Source organism: Ictalurus punctatus, chromosome 26, assembly GCF_001660625.3.
Source record: "Ictalurus punctatus breed USDA103 chromosome 26, Coco_2.0, whole genome shotgun sequence".
NCBI classification, from domain to species: Eukaryota; Metazoa; Chordata; class Actinopteri; order Siluriformes; family Ictaluridae; genus Ictalurus; species Ictalurus punctatus.
In genome coordinates this window covers 7,834,622-7,853,439 of record NC_030441.2, presented here as the reverse complement: position 1 = coordinate 7,853,439, position 18,818 = coordinate 7,834,622, and the positions used below count along the sequence as shown (strand labels likewise).

Below are 18,818 nucleotides of genomic sequence, written 5' to 3'. Positions count from 1 at the left end.
ACTGTATAGCAGATTCAGCGGCATCGTCAAATAATGAATCGTTGCCTTAAGAATCGAAATCGTATTGTATCGTGTGGAAGCCTGAGATTTACACGCTTAGTATGTATGCATTGCTAAGAAGCATAATAAATCTGTATTAATGGTGGATGTGCTAAAATGACAGGTTTCTAGCAAATGCCTGGTGTATTACTGGCAGCGCCTTGGTGTTAAGGTTGCTCTGTTTATTATAGTTGATTGACTTGAATACAATAAGCAGATATAATACTGTCAACAGACTGAATTGTATGTTCTTGCTTTGTTCTTCAGCTTCTGATCCGTCCATCTTTATGTCTTGCTTTCCTCTTGCAGTTGGTGGCCGCCATAATTTTCATCAGCCTGGGTGTAATCTCCTGCTTCTTCTGCTCCATTGTGGACGGCATCATTGCTGCTGAGTATATTGTAAGCAGCACATGAGAATTTAGTGTTTGTATATTAGACTTTGTATACAGCACATACATAAATTATGTCACCGCCTTATCTTTTGTCATACAATTTCTTCTGCCGTCCTAGTTTCGGGTGTCAGGTTTGGTAATAAAACTTTGTGGTTATAATCAAACAGCAGCCTCGTCTCATCTAGCTGGCTGGGGCTCAGTACTTCCATCACACACCTCCATCTCACTGCAGTCCAGTCACTGAACCTTAGAGGCCACATTCTGACCTATTCCTAACCTAACCTCGTCCTAATACACATTCATGTATTGGGAAAGCCGAGAAGGTTGAATAATCTGATCTCAATGATCAGAATCATTTTTGTAAATATTAAACCTGGCGCTATGGCGTATATGGGATGTTTTTATATGTGGCCTAGGTGTGTTAATTCAAGAATGTTAATCTGATGAATTTTGATAAATCAACCGAAGAAAGACCACATAACACCACCTGTTTATTTTGGTAGATAGATTTACTTTTTCAGCTAATACACGCCTTGATGACTTTGTTCCCTGCTGATTTCCCAGTAAACCGAGGTATAAGAGAAATTACACATACATTAATCACAGAGTGGCCTCCTTATTATCGTGTCTCAAGTATGTCCGTCGTACACACTCTTATTTCCGTGAAGGATATATGCTTAGAACCTATCTATAGAACCCATAAAGAATAGCTCACAAGAAACAAACAACCAAAGCCAAAGATAAATGCTAGTGTTTCTCTGAAGTGGATATTTTATTAAATGGATGTTTTGGTGCATTATGACAATCCAGAGTTTAAAAAAAAAAAAAAAAAAAAAGTGTATGTATTAATACATTCAGATAGCCTTTTATAAGTGATAGAAAAAACACACATTTAAACTATGATTTGTACTAAAACTAGATTTATTTTTTGAATCAGTTCCGGTAAATGTGCTATTTAAGATCTGTGCAGTCTGATTACTCCCTCAGTGCTTTCATTTTATTAATATTACAGTCAGCGGGTTTTAATAGCTTCACGCTTTCCTTCATTCACATTATGGCCACGAAGTTATACAAGTCTATATAGAAGTCTACATGATAGGTTTGCTGTAAAAGTATGAGAAATCATCAGTCAGTTCGAGGATGAATAACTGCCATTCTTTATGTTTATTTGGGTAAGAGAGCTTGAATGTGACGTCACACGCACTGCATCTGAACATCTTGCTCTAATAAAGCCACAGAGACGGATTCAATAAAAACTTATGGTTGGTTCATTAAGACTATGTAGTGTGTGTAAGCCTCTGCTAAAACGCTTCAGTATAGCATACATGCGAGCAATCGAATATCAGAGGGGATTGATTTTTTTTTTTCTTTTCATGCTTGATAATAGTGCATTCAGGAATTAATCAGCTTCACAGTTTGCGGAGTCAATAAAAACGTTTTATTTCTACTCTAGGACAGAAGACCGCTAATGGAAGGAAGGTGCGAGTTCTATGCCAGCAGCACAGGTTATGCCTATGACAACTACTACAATGAGGTGTGTATAAACCACTCACAACATGCCTAGGAAAAGTCTGCTGGAAAAGAAACAAAATTTACACAATGTTCCACGAACCATTAAAACAATCAGCCTGACAAGATATGTCTATACCCCAATTGGCCTGTAAAGTTTGGGAGGCGGGGCCTAGAGAGTGAAATTACATCAAACTGCACTATGAGAACAGATGGCCATCTCCATAATTTTACAATATTCATGTTTATAGATTACAGTAACAAGTCTATATGACTTTACCGACTAGGCAAACATTTCTTGGGTGTTTCACTCTATTGGGGGAATTGTTTCTTCTTACATGTAAAGTTCCCTCCACTAATATTGGCACCCTTGGTAAAAATATGAGCAAAGAAGGCTGTGAATATTTGTCTTTATTGTTGAACCGTTTTGATATCGTCTTCAAAATATTCACAAAAATACTCTGCTCTCACGGATATCAAACAATCGCAAACAAAACACAGCTTTATCAAAAAGAACCTTTGTTAAATATAGGTGTGCAACAATTATTGTCACCCTTTTAGTCAATAGTTTGTGCTACCTCCCTTTGCCAAGATAACAGCTCTGAGACTTCTATAATGAGGTTGGAGAATACATGGCGAGGGATCTGAGACCGTTCCTCCATACAGAATCTCTCCAGATGCTTCACATTTCGAGGTCCACGCTGGTGGACTCTCCTCTTCAGTTCCACAGGTTTTCTATGGGGTTCAGATCAGGGGACTGGGATGACCATGGCACGACCTTGATTTTGTGGTCAGTAAACCATTTTTGTGTTGATTTTCTTTGCTCATATTTACCAAGGGTGCCAATATTAGTAGAGGGCACTGTACCTAAGCTGGTGTAATATGTACAACGTGGCTTTGCTGGTTCACTGGGCCAGTGGGTTCTCAGTCTTTTTTGGCCAGTGAGTCCAAAATTTTCACATCCTCACATTTTGTAAAGTTTCTAGCAAGACACCATGACCGTATACAAATAGCCTCTGTGTGCATTTAAAGTGTCCTGTGTAAAGGCCACGTTGATTAACATGATAAATGTAATAATAAACTGACAGTTAGTTATTTTCATATACACAGTAAATCAATTTGCATTATAAATAAGGCTTGATGATGAATCTCCTGCATCTCAGGTGACCCCAAGGTAGAGAACCTGTGACTTAGAGTTAGTGAAATTTGATGCTTTGGCGTTTGAAACACATACCTGTAATCCCTGTGGTTATTGAAGATTCGGGCCATTACTTCATTGGGTCTTATAGTGAAAGAACTCTTAATCTGTGGAATGCCAAAACACATTTCCATTTTATGTGGCTGCCTTTTGTATAGGACAAGGGTTTAATGCACAGTCTTGTTACTTATTTCTGTCTGTCTCTCTGGCCCATATTTCCTGTTGCCATAGGTTGTGTGTCAGAACTATAACCAAGACTGCAAGCTCAAGGTGAAATCAAACACCTGTTACTGCTGTGATTTATACAATTGTGAGAGGTGAGCTGTGTTTGAAACATTATACTGTAATATAGCACCTGTATCTATTAAGATATGACCTCTGTCTTGAACTAGGCTGCTTTTACACCCTTTATAAAGGCAAATGGGCTGTAAAGATGTGAAATGTTTGTGTGTCTCCAGCCCAGGGTACCACACGCATTACTATGACTTCACAGGTGTGAGTAGTTGCTGGGACGTGGTGCACCTGCACAGGCTGCTGTGGTCCGACGTAGTGCTCAACGTGCTGGGGGTTTTCCTGGGCATCATTACTGCCGCCATACTGGGAGCCTTCAAGGACCTGGTAAGACCTTATATATCCTACCCCTGAACTCAAAACCTTTTTAATAATGGTTTTAACTGTTCTGGTGAAACAGCACCCAAGTCACATTTTGACTAGCTAGCTAGCTAACTTCACTAGCAAATGTTTAGTGACGAACAACGTCATAATTGCTCGGCTATATTTTAAAGAGTAGGATTAATGTTAAATGTTGAGAATGTGATGACGTGAATCGGGGCTCTGACGCCGATATTCTACTCAAGTCTACCTGTAGCAACTAGCTGGCTAACTGTGTGCTAACAGTAACTAAAGTAAATTAAATAAAGAAAAAGTTTTACAGTATTTGTGAGCAATGTCAGTTAAAGGAGAAAAAAAAAACATAGACAAGCTGGTTGGCGTATATCAGAAATTGATCGGAAATTGATGAACTTCGGGGATTCAAACACAAAATAGAGTTTATACAGAATGGTGCAAAAAAACAACAACAAAAAAACAATCCAGCGAGCAGCAGATCTGCAGGCAGAAACCCCATGTTGAATTTAACCACAGGTGAATGGCCAGACTGGTTCAAGCGGACAGTAAGGCTATCACCTGTATGTCTGTATGTACTTCAAGTCCAAGAACAAATGCCAATAAATCTGAGTCTAGTCCAAGTCAATAAATCTGAGACAAGTCCAAGTCAAAAGTCAATAAATCAGAGTCTAATCCTAAAGCTCTAGCTAGCAGTTTGCATATACATAGATCCTTGAATTTTTTTATGAGGATAAAAATGTAGAAATATTCCTAAAAATTTCAATATTTGATCAGACATTAAAAAAAAAAATATATATATATATATATATATATATATATATATATATATATATATATATATATATATATATATATATATATAAAACATTTTTTTTCAATTCATTTTTATTATTAAAACGTAATTCCTTTGAAGTCAGTATTAGAAATATATATTTCTTGGTATTACATATTATACCTTTTCCGTTTTATTAATAAATTGTACTAGAGTTGTAATTCAGACTATCAGAATGATGTATTCAATTTTTAATGCACTACACAATAGGTGATTTAAAAAAATACTGCCAACTCCACAAGTCCTCTCTTATCCTACATTACAGGTTCCAGCTGTTCAGTCCCAGATGTCTCCCAGGCCAGCTCCTCCACCACACATCCTCTATAATCCCACACAGCATGTGGTCACTTATGCAGGATTCTGCCCATCTGGACAAGCCCTGCCTGCTTACCCCAATTATCCAGTGCCCATGCAGGTAATGAGGAGTGCAGCTGGGGCCACATTCAAAAAACACAACAGACCTAAGTGTTGAAGTGTTTCTCCTTCAAACCTATTAATGAAGCAGATGGGGACAGAGAGATGAGGGTTAATCATGTTTGGAACTCATGAGGAAGTTCCCCATCACACCCTCATCTATCTCTCTCTCTCCCCCATCACACCCTCATCTATCTCTCTCTCTCCCCCATCACACCCTCATCTATCTCTCTCTCTCCCCCATCACACCCTCATCTCTCTCTCTCTCTCCCCCATCACACCCTCATCTCTCTCTCTCCCCCATCACACCCTCATCTATCTCTCTCTCCCCATCACACTCTCATCTCTCTCCATCACACTCTCATCTCTCTCCATCACACTCTCTCTCCATCACACCCTCATCTCTCTCTCTCCATCACACCCTCATCTCTCTCTCTCCATCACACCCTCATCTCTCTCTCTCCATCACACCCTCATCTCTCTCTCTCCCCATCACTATCTCTCCCCATCACACCCTCATCTCTCTCTCCCCATCACACCCTCATCTCTCTCTCTCCATCACACCCTCATCTCTCTCTCTCCCATCACTCTCTCTCCCCATCACACCCTCATCTCTCTCTCTCCATCACACCCTGATCTCTCTCTCTCCCATCACTATCTCTCCCCATCACACCCTCATCTCTCTGTCCCCATCACACCCTCATCTCTCTCTCTCCATCACACCCTCATCTCTCTCTCTCCCATCAATCTCTCTCCCCATCACACCCTCATCTCTCTCTCCCCATCACACCCTCATCTCTCTCTCCCCATCACACCCTCATCTCTCTCTCTCTCTCCATCACACTCTCATCTCTCTCCATCACACCCTCATCTCTCTCTCCCCATCACACCCTCATTTCTCTCTCTCTCTCCATCACAACCTCATCTCTCTCTCTCCCCATCACACCCTCATCTCTCTCTCTCCATCACACCCTCATCTCTCTCTCTCCCCATCACACTCTCATCTCTCTCCATCACACCCTCATCTCTCTCTCTCCCCATCACACCCTCATCTCTCTCTCTCCATCACACCCTCATCTCTCTCTCTCCCCATCACACTCTCATCTCTCTCCATCACACCCTCATCTCTCTCTCTCTCCCATCACACCCTCATCTCTCTCTCCCCATCACACCCTCATCTCTCTCTCCCCATCACACCCTCATCTCTCTCTCCCCATCACACTCTCATCACACGCTCATCTCTCTCTCCATCACACCCTCATCTCTCCCCCATCACACCCTCATCTCTCTCTCTCTCCATCACACTCTCATCTCTCTGTCTCTCCCCCATCACACCCTCATCTCTCTCTCTCTCCCCATCACACCCTCATCTCTCTCTCTCTCCATCACACTCATCTCTCTCTGCCCCATCACACCCTCATCTCTCTCCCATCACACCCTCATCTCTCTCTCTCTCTCCATCACACCCTCATTTCTCTCTCCCCATCACACCCTCATCTCTCTCTCTCCCCATCACACCCTCATCTCTCTCTCCCCATCACACCCTCATCTCTCTCTCTCCCCATCACACCCTCATCTCTCTCTCCGCATCACACCCTCATCTCTCTCTCTCTCTCTCCATCACACCCTCATCTCTCTCTCTCTCCATCACACCCTCATCTCTCTCTCTCTCCATCACACCCTCATCTCTCTCTCCCCCATCACACCCTCATCTCTCTCTCCCCATCACACCCTCATCTCTCTCTCCCCATCACACCCTCATCTCTCTCTCCCATCACACCCTCATCTCTCTCTCTCTCCCCATCACACCCTCATCTCTCTCTCTCTCTCCATCACACCCTCATCTCTCTCTCTCTCTCCATCACACCCTCATTTCTCTCTCCCCCATCACACCCTCATCTCTCCCCCATCACACCCTCATCTCTCTCTCTCTCCATCACACCCTCATCTCTCTCTCTATCACACCCTCATCTCTCTCTCTCTCCATCACACCCTCATCTCTCTCTCTGCCCATCACACCCTCATCTCTCTCTCTCCCCATCACACTCTCATCTCTCTCTCTCCATCATACCCTCATCTCTCTCTCTATCACACCCTCATCTCTCTCTCTCATCACACCCTCATCTCTCTCTCCCCATCACACCCTCATCTCTCTCTCTCATCACACCCTCATCTCTCTCTCTCATCACACCCTCATCTCTCTCTCCCCATCACACCCTCATCTCTCTCTCTCCATCACACCCTCATCTCTCTCTCTATCACACCCTCATCTCTCTCTCTCCCCATCACACCCTCATCTCTCCCTCATCACACCCTCATCTCTCTCTCTCTCTCCATCACACCCTCATTTCTCCCTCATCACACCCTCATCTCTCTCTCTCTCCCCATCACACCCTCATCTCTCCCTCATCACACCCTCATCTCTCTCTCTCTCTCCATCACACCCTCATCTCTCTCTCTCATCACACCCTCATCTCTCTCTCCCCATCACACCCTCATCTCTCTCTCTCCATCACACCCTCATCTCTCTCTCTATCACACCCTCATCTCTCTCTCTCCCCATCACACCCTCATCTCTCCCTCATCACACCCTCATCTCTCTCTCTCTCTCCATCACACCCTCATCTCTCTCTCTCCATCACACCCTCATCTCTCTCTCTCTCCCCCATCACACCCTCATCTGTCTCTCCCCATGACACCCTCATCTCTCTCTCAACCCATCACACCCTCATCTCTCTCTCTCCATCACACCCTCATCTCTCTCTCTCTCCCCATCACACCCTCATCTCTCTCTCTCCCCATCACACCCTCATCTCTCTCTCCCCATCACTCTCTCTCTCCCCATCACACTCTCATCTCTCTCCATCACACCCTCATCTCTCTCTTTCCCCATCACACCCTCATCTCTCTCTCTCCATCACACTCATCTCTCTCTCTCCCCCATCACACCCTCATCTCTCTCCCATCACACCCTCATCTCTCTCTCTCTCTCCATCACACCCTCATTTCTCTCTCCCCATCACACCCTCATCTCTCCCTCCCCATCACACCCTCATCTCTCTCTCTCTCCCCATGACACCCTCATCTCTCTCTCCCCATCACTCTCTCTCTCTCCCCATCACACCCTCATCTCTCTCCCCATCACTCTCTCTCTCTCCCATCACACCCTCATCTCTCTCTCTCTCTCCATCACACCCTCATTTCTCTCTCCCCATTACACCCTCATCTCTCTCTCCCCATCACACCCTCATCTCTCTCTCTCCCCATCACACCCTCATCTCTCTCTCCCCATCACTCTCTCTCTCTCCCATCACACCCTCATCTCTCTCTCTCTCTCCATCACACCCTCATCTCTCTCTCTCCCCATCACACCCTCATCTCTCTCTCTCCCCATCACACCCTCATCTCTCTCTCCCCCATCACACCCTCATCTCTCTCTCTCCATCACACCCTCATCTCTCTCTCTCTCCCCATCACACCCTCATCTCTCTCTCCCCATCACACCCTCATCTCTCTCTTTCTCCATCACACCCTCATCTCTCTCTCTCCATCACACTCATCTCTCTCTCTCCCCCATCACACCCTCATCTCTCTCTCTCTCTCCATCACACCCTCATCTCTCTCTCTCCCCATCACACCCTCATCTCTCTCTCCCCATCACTCTCTCTCTCTCCCCATCACACCCTCATCTCTCTCTCTCCCCATCACACCCTCATCTCTCTCTCTCCCCATCACACCCTCATCTCTCTCTCCCCCATCACACCCTCATCTCTCTCTCTCCATCACACCCTCATCTCTCTCTTTCTCCATCACACCCTCATCTCTCTCTCTCCATCACACTCATCTCTCTCTCTCCCCCATCACACCCTCATCTCTCTCTCTCTCTCCATCACACCCTCATCTCTCTCTCTCCCCATCACACCCTCATCTCTCTCCCCATCACTCTCTCTCTCTCCCCATCACACCCTCATCTCTCTTTCTCCATCACACTCATCTCTCTCTCTCCCCCATCACACCCTCATCTCTCTCCCATCACACCCTCATCTCTCTCTCTCCCCATCACACCCTCATCTCTCTCTCCCCATCACTCTCTCTCTCTCCCCATCACACCCTCAGCTCTCTCTCTCCCCCATCACACCCTCAGCTCTCTCGATCACACCCTCATCTCTCTCTCCCCATCACACCCTCAGCTCTCTCTCTCCCCCATCACACCCCCATCTCTCTCTCCGCATCACACCCTCATCTCTCTCTCCGCATCACACCCTCATCTCTCTCTCTCTCTCTCCATCACACCCTCATCTCTCTCTCCCCATCACACCCTCATCTCTCTCTCCCCATCACACCCTCATCTCTCTCTCCCCATCACACCCTCATCTCTCTCTCCCCATCACACCCTCATCTCTCTCTCCCCATCACACCCTCATCTCTCTCTCCCCATCACACCCTCATCTCTCTCTCTATCACACCCTCATCTCTCTCTCTCTCTCCATCACACCCTCATCTCTCTCTCTCTCTCTCTCCATCACACCCTCATCTCTCTCTCTCTCCCCATCACACCCTCATCTCTCCTCCATCACACCCTCATCTGTCTCTCCCCATCACACCCTCATCTCTCTCTCTATCCCCCATCACACCCTCATCTCTCTCTCTATCCCCCATCACACCCTCATCTCTCTCTCTCCATCATACCCTCATCTCTCTCTCTCCCCATCACTCTCTCTCTCCCCATCACACCTTCATCTCTCCCCATCACACCCTCATCTCTCTCTCTCATCACACCCTCATCTCTCTCTCTCCCCATCACACCCTCATCTCTCTCTCTATCACCCCCTCATCTCTCTCTCTCTCCATCACACCCTCATCTCTCTCTCATCACACCCTCATCTCTCTCTCTCCCCATCACACTCTCATCTCTCTCTCTCCATCACACCCTCATCTCTCTCTCTCCCCATCACACCCTCATCTCTCTCTCCCCATCACTCTCTCTCTCTCCATCACACCCTCATCTCTCACTCTCCCCATCACACTCTCATCTCTCTCAATCACACCCTCATCTCTCTCCATCACACCCTCATCTCTCTCGAACACACCCTCATCTCTCTCTCCGCATCACACCCTCATCTCTCTCTCCCCATCACACCCTCATCTCTCTCTCTCTCCATCACACCCTCATCTCTCTCTCTCTCTCCCATCACACCCTCATCTCTCTCTCTCTCCCAATCACACCCTCATCTCTCTCTCTCTCCCAATCACACCCTCATCTCTCTCTCTCCCCATCACACCCTCATCTCTCTCCATCACACCCTCATCTCTCTCTCTCTCCATCACACCCTCATCTCTCTCTCTCTCTCTCCATCACACCCTCATCTCTCTCTCTCTCTCCAGCACACTCTCATCTCTCTCTCTCCCCATCACACTCTCATCTCTCCCCATCACTCTCTCTCTCCCCATCACTCTCTCTCTCCCCATCACACCCTCATCTCTCCCCATCACACCCTCATCTCTCTCTCTCCCCATCACACCCTCATCTCTCCCTTATCACACCCTCATCTCTCTCTCTCTCTCCATCACACCCTCATCTCTCTCTCTCCCCATCACACCCTCATCTCTCCCCATCACACCCTCATCTCTCTCTCTCTCCATCACACCCTCATCTCTCTCTCTCTCTCCAGCACACCCTCATCTCTCTCTCTCTCTCCAGCACACCCTCATCTCTCTCTCTCTCTCCAGCACACCCTCATCTCTCTCTCTCCCCATCACACTCTCATCTCTCCCCATCACACCCTCATCTCTCTCCATCACACCCTCATCTCTCCCCATCACACCCTCATCTCTCTCTCTCCATCACACCCTCATCTCTCTCTCTCTCCATCACACCCTCATCTCTCTCTCTCTCCATCACACCCTCATCTCTCTCTCTCTCCATCACACCCTCATCTCTCTCTCTCCATCACACCCTCATCTCTCACTCTCCCCATCACACTCTCTCTCTCCATCACACCCTCATCTCTCACTCTCCCCATCACACTCTCTCTCTCCATCACACCCTCATCTCTCACTCTCCCCATCACACTCTCATCTCTCTCCATCACACCCTCATCTCTCACTCTCCCCATCACACTCTCATCTCTCTCCATCACACCCTCATCTTTCTCGATCACACCCTCATCTCTCTCTCCGCATCACACCCTCATCTCTCTCTCCATCACAACCTCATCTCTCTCTCTCCGCATCACACCCTCATCTCTCTCTCCATCACAACCTCATCTCTCTCTCTCCCCATCACACTCTCATCTCTCTCCATCACACCCTCATCTCTCTCTCTCCATCACACCCTCATCTCTCTCTCTCCCATCACACCCTCATCTCTCTCTCTCCCATCACACCCTCATCTCTCTCTCTCCCATCACACCCTCATCTCTCTCTCTCCCATCACACCCTCATCTCTCTCTCTCCCCATCACACCCTCATCTCTCTCTCTCCCCATCACACTCTCATCTTTCCCCATCACACTCATCTATCTCCATCACACCCTCATCTCTCTCTCATCACACGCTCATCTCTCTCTCCATCACACCCTCATCCCTCCCCATCACACGCTCATCTCTCTCTCCCCATCACACCCTCATCTCTCTCTCTCCCCATCACTCTCTCTCTCCCCATCACACCCTCATCTCTCCTCATCACACCCTCATCTCTCTCTCTCCCCATCACACCCTCATCTCTCTCTCTCCCCATCACTCTCTCTCTCCCCATCACACCCTCATCTCTCCCCATCACACTCTCATCTCTCTCTCTCTCCCCCATCACACCCTCATCTCTCTCTCTCCCCATCACACCCTCATCTCTCCTCATCACAGCCTCATCTCTCTCTCTCATCACACCCTCATCTCTCTCTCTCATCACACCCTCATCTCTCTCTCTCTCTCCATCACACCCTCATCTCTCTCTCTCTCCATCACACCCTCATCTCTCTCTCTCTCCATCACACCATCATCTCTCTATCACACCCTCATCTCTCTCTCTCCCATCACTCTCTCTCCCCATCACACCCTCATCTCTCTCTCCCCATCACACCCTCATCTCTCTCTCCCCATCACACCCTCATCTCTCTCTCCCCATCACACCCTCATCTCTCTCTCTCCCCATCACACCCTCATCTCTCTCTCTCCATCACACCCTCATCTCTCTCTCTCCCCATCACACTCTCATCTCTCTCCATCACAGCCTCATCTCTCTCTCTCATCACACCCTCATCTCTCTCTCTCTCTCCATCACACCCTCATCTCTCTCTCTCTCCATCACACCCTCATCTCTCACTCTCCCCATCACACCCTCATCTCTCTCTCCCATCACACCCTCATCTCTCCCCATCACACCCTCATCTCTCTCTCTCCCCTTCACACCCTCATCTCTCTCTCCCCATCACACCCTCATCTCTCTCTCTCCCCATCACACTCTCATCTCTCTCCATCACACTCTCATCTCTCTCCATCACACTCTCTCTCCATCACACCCTCATCTCTCTCTCCATCACACCCTGATCTCTCTCTCTCCCATCACTCTCTCTCTCCATCACACCCTCATCTCTCTCTCCATCACACCCTCATCTCTCTCTCTCCATCACACCCTCATCTCTCTCTCTCCCATCACTCTCTCTCCCCATCACACCCTCATCTCTCTCTCCCCATCACACCCTCATCTCTCTCTCCCCATCACACCCTCATCTCTCTCTCCCCATCACACCCTCATCTCTCTCTCCCCATCACACCCTCATCTCTCTCTCCCCATCACACCCTCATCTCTCTCTCTCCATCACACCCTGATCTCTCTCTCTCCCATCACTATCTCTCCCCATCACACCCTCATCTCTCTGTCCCCATCACACCCTCATCTCTCTCTCTCCATCACACCATCATCTCTCTATCACACCCTCATCTCTCTCTCTCCCATCACTCTCTCTCCCCATCACACCCTCATCTCTCTCTCCCCATCACACCCTCATCTCTCTCTCCCCATCACACCCTCATTTCTCTCTCTCGCTCCATCACAACCTCATCTCTCTCTCTCCCCATCACACCCTCATCTCTCTCTCTCCATCACACCCTCATCTCTCTCTCTCCCCATCACACTCTCATCTCTCTCCATCACACCCTCATCTCTCTCTCTCTCCCATCACACCCTCATCTCTCTCTCCCCATCACACCCTCATCTCTCCCCATCACACCCTCATCTCTCTCTCCCCATCACACTCTCATCACACGCTCATCTCTCTCTCCATCACACCCTCATCTCTCCCCCATCACACCCTCATCTCTCTCTCTCTCCATCACACCCTCATCTCTCTCTCTCCCCATCACTCTCTCTCCATCACACTCTCATCTCTCTGTCTCTCCCCCATCACACCCTCATCTCTCTCTCTCTCCCCATCACACCCTCATCTCTCTCTCTCCCCATCACTCTCTCTCCCCATCACACCCTCATCTCTCTCTCCATCACACCCTCATCCCTCCCCATCACACGCTCATCTCTCTCTCCATCACACCCTCATCTCTCTATCTCCCCATCACACGCTCATCACACCCTCATCCCTCCCCATCACACCCTCATCTCTCCCCCATACAATGCTCATCTCTCTCTCCCCATCACACCCTCATCTCTCTCTCTCCCATCACTCTCTCTCCCCATCACACCCTCATCTCTCTCTCCCCATCACACCCTCATCTCTCTTACCATCACACTCTCATCTCTCTCCATCACACCCTCATCTCTCTCTTCCCATCACTCTCTCTCCCCTCACACCCTCATCTCTCTCTCCATCACACCCTCATTTCTCTTTCTCTCTCCATCACACCCTCATCTCTCTCTTACCATCACACTCTCATCTCTCTCCATCACACCCTCATCTCTCTCTCTCCATCACACCCTCATCTCTCTCTCTCCCCATCACTCTCTCTCCCCATCACACCCTCATCTCTCTCTCCATCAGACCCTCATTTCTCTCTCTCTCTCCATCACAACCTCATCTCTCTCTCTCCCCATCACACCCTCATCTCTCTCTCTCTCTCCATCACACCCTCATCTCTCTCTCTCTCCATCACACCCTCATCTCTCTCTCTCCCCATCACACCCTCATCTCTCTCTCTCCATCACACCCTCATCTCTCTCTCTCCCCATCACTCTCTCTCTCCCCATCACACCCTCATCTCTCTCTCCCCATCACACTCTCATCTCTCCCCATCACACCCTCATCTCTCTCTCTCCCCATCACACCCTCATCTCTCTCTCTCCATCACACCCTCATCTCTCTCTCTCCCCATCACTCTCTCTCTCCCCATCACACCCTCATCTCTCTCCATCACACCCTCATCTCTCTCCCCATCACACCCTCATCTCTCTCCCCATCACACCCTCATCTCTCTCTCTCCATCACACCCTCATCTCTCCCTTATCACACCCTCATCTCTCTCCATCACACCCTCATCTCTCTCCATCACACCCTCATCTCTCTCTCTCCATCACACCATCATCTCTCTATCACACCCTCATCTCTCTCTCTCTCCCCATCACACCCTCATCTCTCTCTCCATCAGACCCTCATTTCTCTCTCTCTCTCTCCATCACAACCTCATCTCTCTCTCTCCCTCATCACACCCTCATCTCTCTCTCTCTCCCCATCACACCCTCATCTCTCTCTCCCCATCACACCCTCATCTCTCTCTCTCCCCATCACACCCTCATCTCTCTCTCCCCATCACACCCTCATCTCTCTCTCTCCCCATCACACCCTCATCTCTCTCTCCGCATCACACCCTCATCTCTCTCTCTCTCTCTCCATCACACCCTCATCTCTCTCTCTCTCCATCACACCCTCATCTCTCTCTCTCTCCATCACACCCTCATCTCTCTCTCCCCCATCACACCCTCATCTCTCTCTCCCCATCACACCCTCATCTCTCTCTCCCATCACACCCTCATCTCTCTCTCTCTCCCATCACACCCTCATCTCTCTCTCTCTCCCCATCACACCCTCATCTCTCTCTCTCTCTCCATCACACCCTCATCTCTCTCTCTCTCTCCATCACACCCTCATTTCTCTCTCCCCCATCACACCCTCATCTCTCCCCCATCACACCCTCATCTCTCTCTCTCTCCATCACACCCTCATCTCTCTCTCTATCACACCCTCATCTCTCTCTCTCTCCATCACACCCTCATCTCTCTCTCTGCCCATCACACCCTCATCTCTCTCTCTCCCCATCACACTCTCATCTCTCTCTCTCCATCATACCCTCATCTCTCTCTCTATCACACCCTCATCTCTCCCCATCACACCCTCATCTCTCTCTCTCATCACACCCTCATCTCTCTCTCTCATCACACCCTCATCTCTCTCTCCCCATCACACCCTCATCTCTCTCTCCCCATCACACCCTCATCTCTCTCTCTCCATCACACCCTCATCTCTCTCTCTATCACACCCTCATCTCTCTCTCTCCCCATCACACCCTCATCTCTCCCTCATCACACCCTCATCGCTCTCCATCACACCCTCATCTCTCTCTCTCTCCCCATCACACCCTCATCTCTCTCTCCCATCACACCCTCATCTCTCTCTCTCTCTCCATCACACCCTCATTTCTCTCTCCCCATCACACCCTCATCTCTCTCTCTCCATCACACCCTCATCTCTCTCTCTCTCCCCCATCACACCCTCATCTGTCTCTCCCCATGACACCCTCATCTCTCTCTCAACCCATCACACCCTCATCTCTCTCTCTCCATCACACCCTCATCTCTCTCTCTCTCCCCATCACACCCTCATCTCTCTCTCTCCCCATCACACCCTCATCTCTCTCTCCCCATCACTCTCTCTCTCTCCATCACACCCGCATCTCTTACTCTCCCCATCACACTCTCATCTCTCTCCATCACACCCTCATCTCTCTCTTTCCCCATCACACCCTCATCTCTCTCTCTCCATCACCCTCATCTCTCTCCCATCACACCCTCATCTCTCTCTCTCTCTCCATCACACCCTCATTTCTCTCTCCCCATCACACCCTCATCTCTCCCTCCCCATCACACCCTCATCTCTCTCTCTCTCCCCATGACACCCTCATCTCTCTCTCCCCATCACTCTCTCTCTCTCCCCATCAAACCCTCATCTCTCTCTCTCCCCATCACACCCTCATCTCTCTCCCCATCACTCTCTCTCTCTCCCATCACACCCTCATCTCTCTCTCTCTCTCCATCACACCCTCATTTCTCTCTCCCCATTACACCCTCATCTCTCTCTCCCCATCACACCCTCATCTCTCTCTCCCCATCACACCCTCATCTCTCTCTCTCCCCATCACACCCTCATCTCTCTTTCCCCATCACTCTCTGTCTCTCTCCATCACACCCTCATCTCTCTCTCTCTCCCCATCACTCTCTCTCTCCCCATCACACCCTCATCTCTCCCCCATCACACCCTCATCTCTCTCTCTCCATCACACCCTCATCTCTCTCTCTCTCCCCATCACACACTCATCTCTCTCTCTCCATCACACTCATCTCTCTCTCTCCCCCATCACACCCTCATCTCTCTCCCATCACACCCTCATCTCTCTCTCTCTCTCCATCACACCCTCATTTCTCTCTCCCCATCACACCCTCACCTCTCCCCCATCACACCCTCATCTCTCTCTCCCCATCACACCCTCATCTCTCTCTCTCCCCATGACACCCTCATCTCTCTCTCCCCATCACTCTCTGTCTCTCTCCATCACACCCTCATCTCTCTCTCCCCATCACTCTCTCTCTCTCCCCATCACACCCTCATCTCTCTCTCTCTCCCATCACACCCTCATCTCTCTCTCTCTCTCCATCACACCCTCATCTCTCTCTCCCCATCACTCTCTCTCTCTCCCCATCACACCCTCATCTCTCTCTCTCCCCATCACACCCTCATCTCTCTCTCTCCCCATCACACCCTCATCTCTCCCCCATCACACCCTCATCTCTCTCTCTCCATCACACCCTCATCTCTCTCTCTCTCCCCATCACACCCTCATCTCTCTCTCCCCATCACACCCTCATCTCTCTCTTTCTCCATCACACCCTCATCTCTCTCTCTCCATCACACTCATCTCTCTCTCTCCCCCATCACACCCTCATCTCTCTCTCTCTCTCCATCACACCCTCATTTCTCTCTCCCCATCACACCCTCACCTCTCCCCCATCACACCCTCATCTCTCTCTCCCCATCACACCCTCATCTCTCTCTCCCCATCACACCCTCATCTCTCTCCCCATCACTCTCTCTCTCTCCCCATCACACCCTCATCTCTCTTTCTCCATCACACCCTCATCTCTCTCTCTCCATCACACTCATCTCTCTCTCTCCCCCATCACACCCTCATCTCTCTCCCATCACACCCTCATCTCTCTCTCTCCCCATCACTCTCTCTCTCTCCCCATCACACCCTCATCTCTCTCTCTCCCCCATCACACCCTCAGCTCTCTCGATCACACCCTCATCTCTCTCTCTCCCCCATCACACCCCCATCTCTCTCTCCGCATCACACCCTCATCTCTCTCTCCGCATCACACCCTCATCTCTCTCTCTCTCTCTCCATCACACCCTCATCTCTCTCTCCCCATCACACCCTCATCTCTCTCTCCCCATCACACCCTCATCTCTCTCTCCCCATCACACCCTCATCTCTCTCTCCCCATCACACCCTCATCTCTCTCTCTCTCTCCCCATCACACCCTCATCTCTCTCTCTATCACACCCTCATCTCTCTCTCTCTCTCCATCACACCCTCATCTCTCTCTCTCTCTCTCCATCACACCCTCATCTCTCTCTCTCTCTCTCCATCACACCCTCATCTCTCTCTCTCTCCATCACACCCTCATCTCTCTCTCTCCCCCATCACACCCTCATCTCTCCCCCATCACACCCTCATCTCTCTCTCTCTCCCCATCACACCCTCATCTCTCCTCCATCACACCCTCATCTGTCTCTCCCCATCACACCCTCATCTCTCTCTCTATCCCCCATCACACCCTCATCTCTCTCTCTATCCCCCATCACACCCTCATCTCTCTCTCTCCATCATACCCTCATCTCTCTCTCTCCCCATCACTCTCTCTCTCCCCATCACACCTTCATCTCTCCCCATCACACCCTCATCTCTCTCTCTCATCACACCCTCATCTCTCTCTCTCCCCATCACACCCTCATCTCTCTCTCTATCACCCCCTCATCTCTCTCTCTCTCCATCACACCCTCATCTCTCTCTCATCACACCCTCATCTCTCTCTCTCCCCATCACACTCTCATCTCTCTCTCTCTATCACACCCTCATCTCTCTCTCTCCCCATCACACCCTCATCTCTCTCTCCCCATCACTCTCTCTCTCTCCATCACACCCTCATCTCTCACTCTCCCCATCACACTCTCATCTCTCTCAATCACACCCTCATCTCTCTCCATCACACCCTCATCTCTCTCGAACACACCCTCATCTCTCTCTCCGCATCACACCCTCATCTCTCTCTCCCCATCACACCCTCATCTCTCTCTCTCTCCATCACACCCTCATCTCTCTCTCTCTCTCTCCCATCACACCCTCATCTCTCTCTCTCTCCCAATCACACCCTCATCTCTCTCTCTCTCCCAATCACACCCTCATCTCTCTCTCTCCCCATCACACCCTCATCTCTCTCCATCACACCCTCATCTCTCTCTCTCTCCATCACACCCTCATCTCTCTCTCTCTCTCTCCATCACACCCTCATCTCTCTCTCTCTCTCC

The 18,818-nt window shown here is 49.2% G+C and overlaps 1 protein-coding gene across 1 annotated transcript in view; it reads left to right on the top strand.

The window, feature by feature from the left end:
* The window catches only part of LOC108258407 (transmembrane protein 255B), an 83,442-nt gene that overhangs the window by 14,863 nt on the left and 49,761 nt on the right, over window positions 1-18,818 (top strand). Inside the window, exons 4-8 of the mRNA XM_053676023.1 lie at window positions 349-438; window positions 1,885-1,965; window positions 3,370-3,455; window positions 3,597-3,756; window positions 4,863-5,012. Of these exons, the coding sequence (XP_053531998.1) occupies window positions 349-438; window positions 1,885-1,965; window positions 3,370-3,455; window positions 3,597-3,756; window positions 4,863-5,012 (567 nt within the window). The remainder of the gene's footprint in view (window positions 1-348; window positions 439-1,884; window positions 1,966-3,369; window positions 3,456-3,596; window positions 3,757-4,862; window positions 5,013-18,818) is intronic.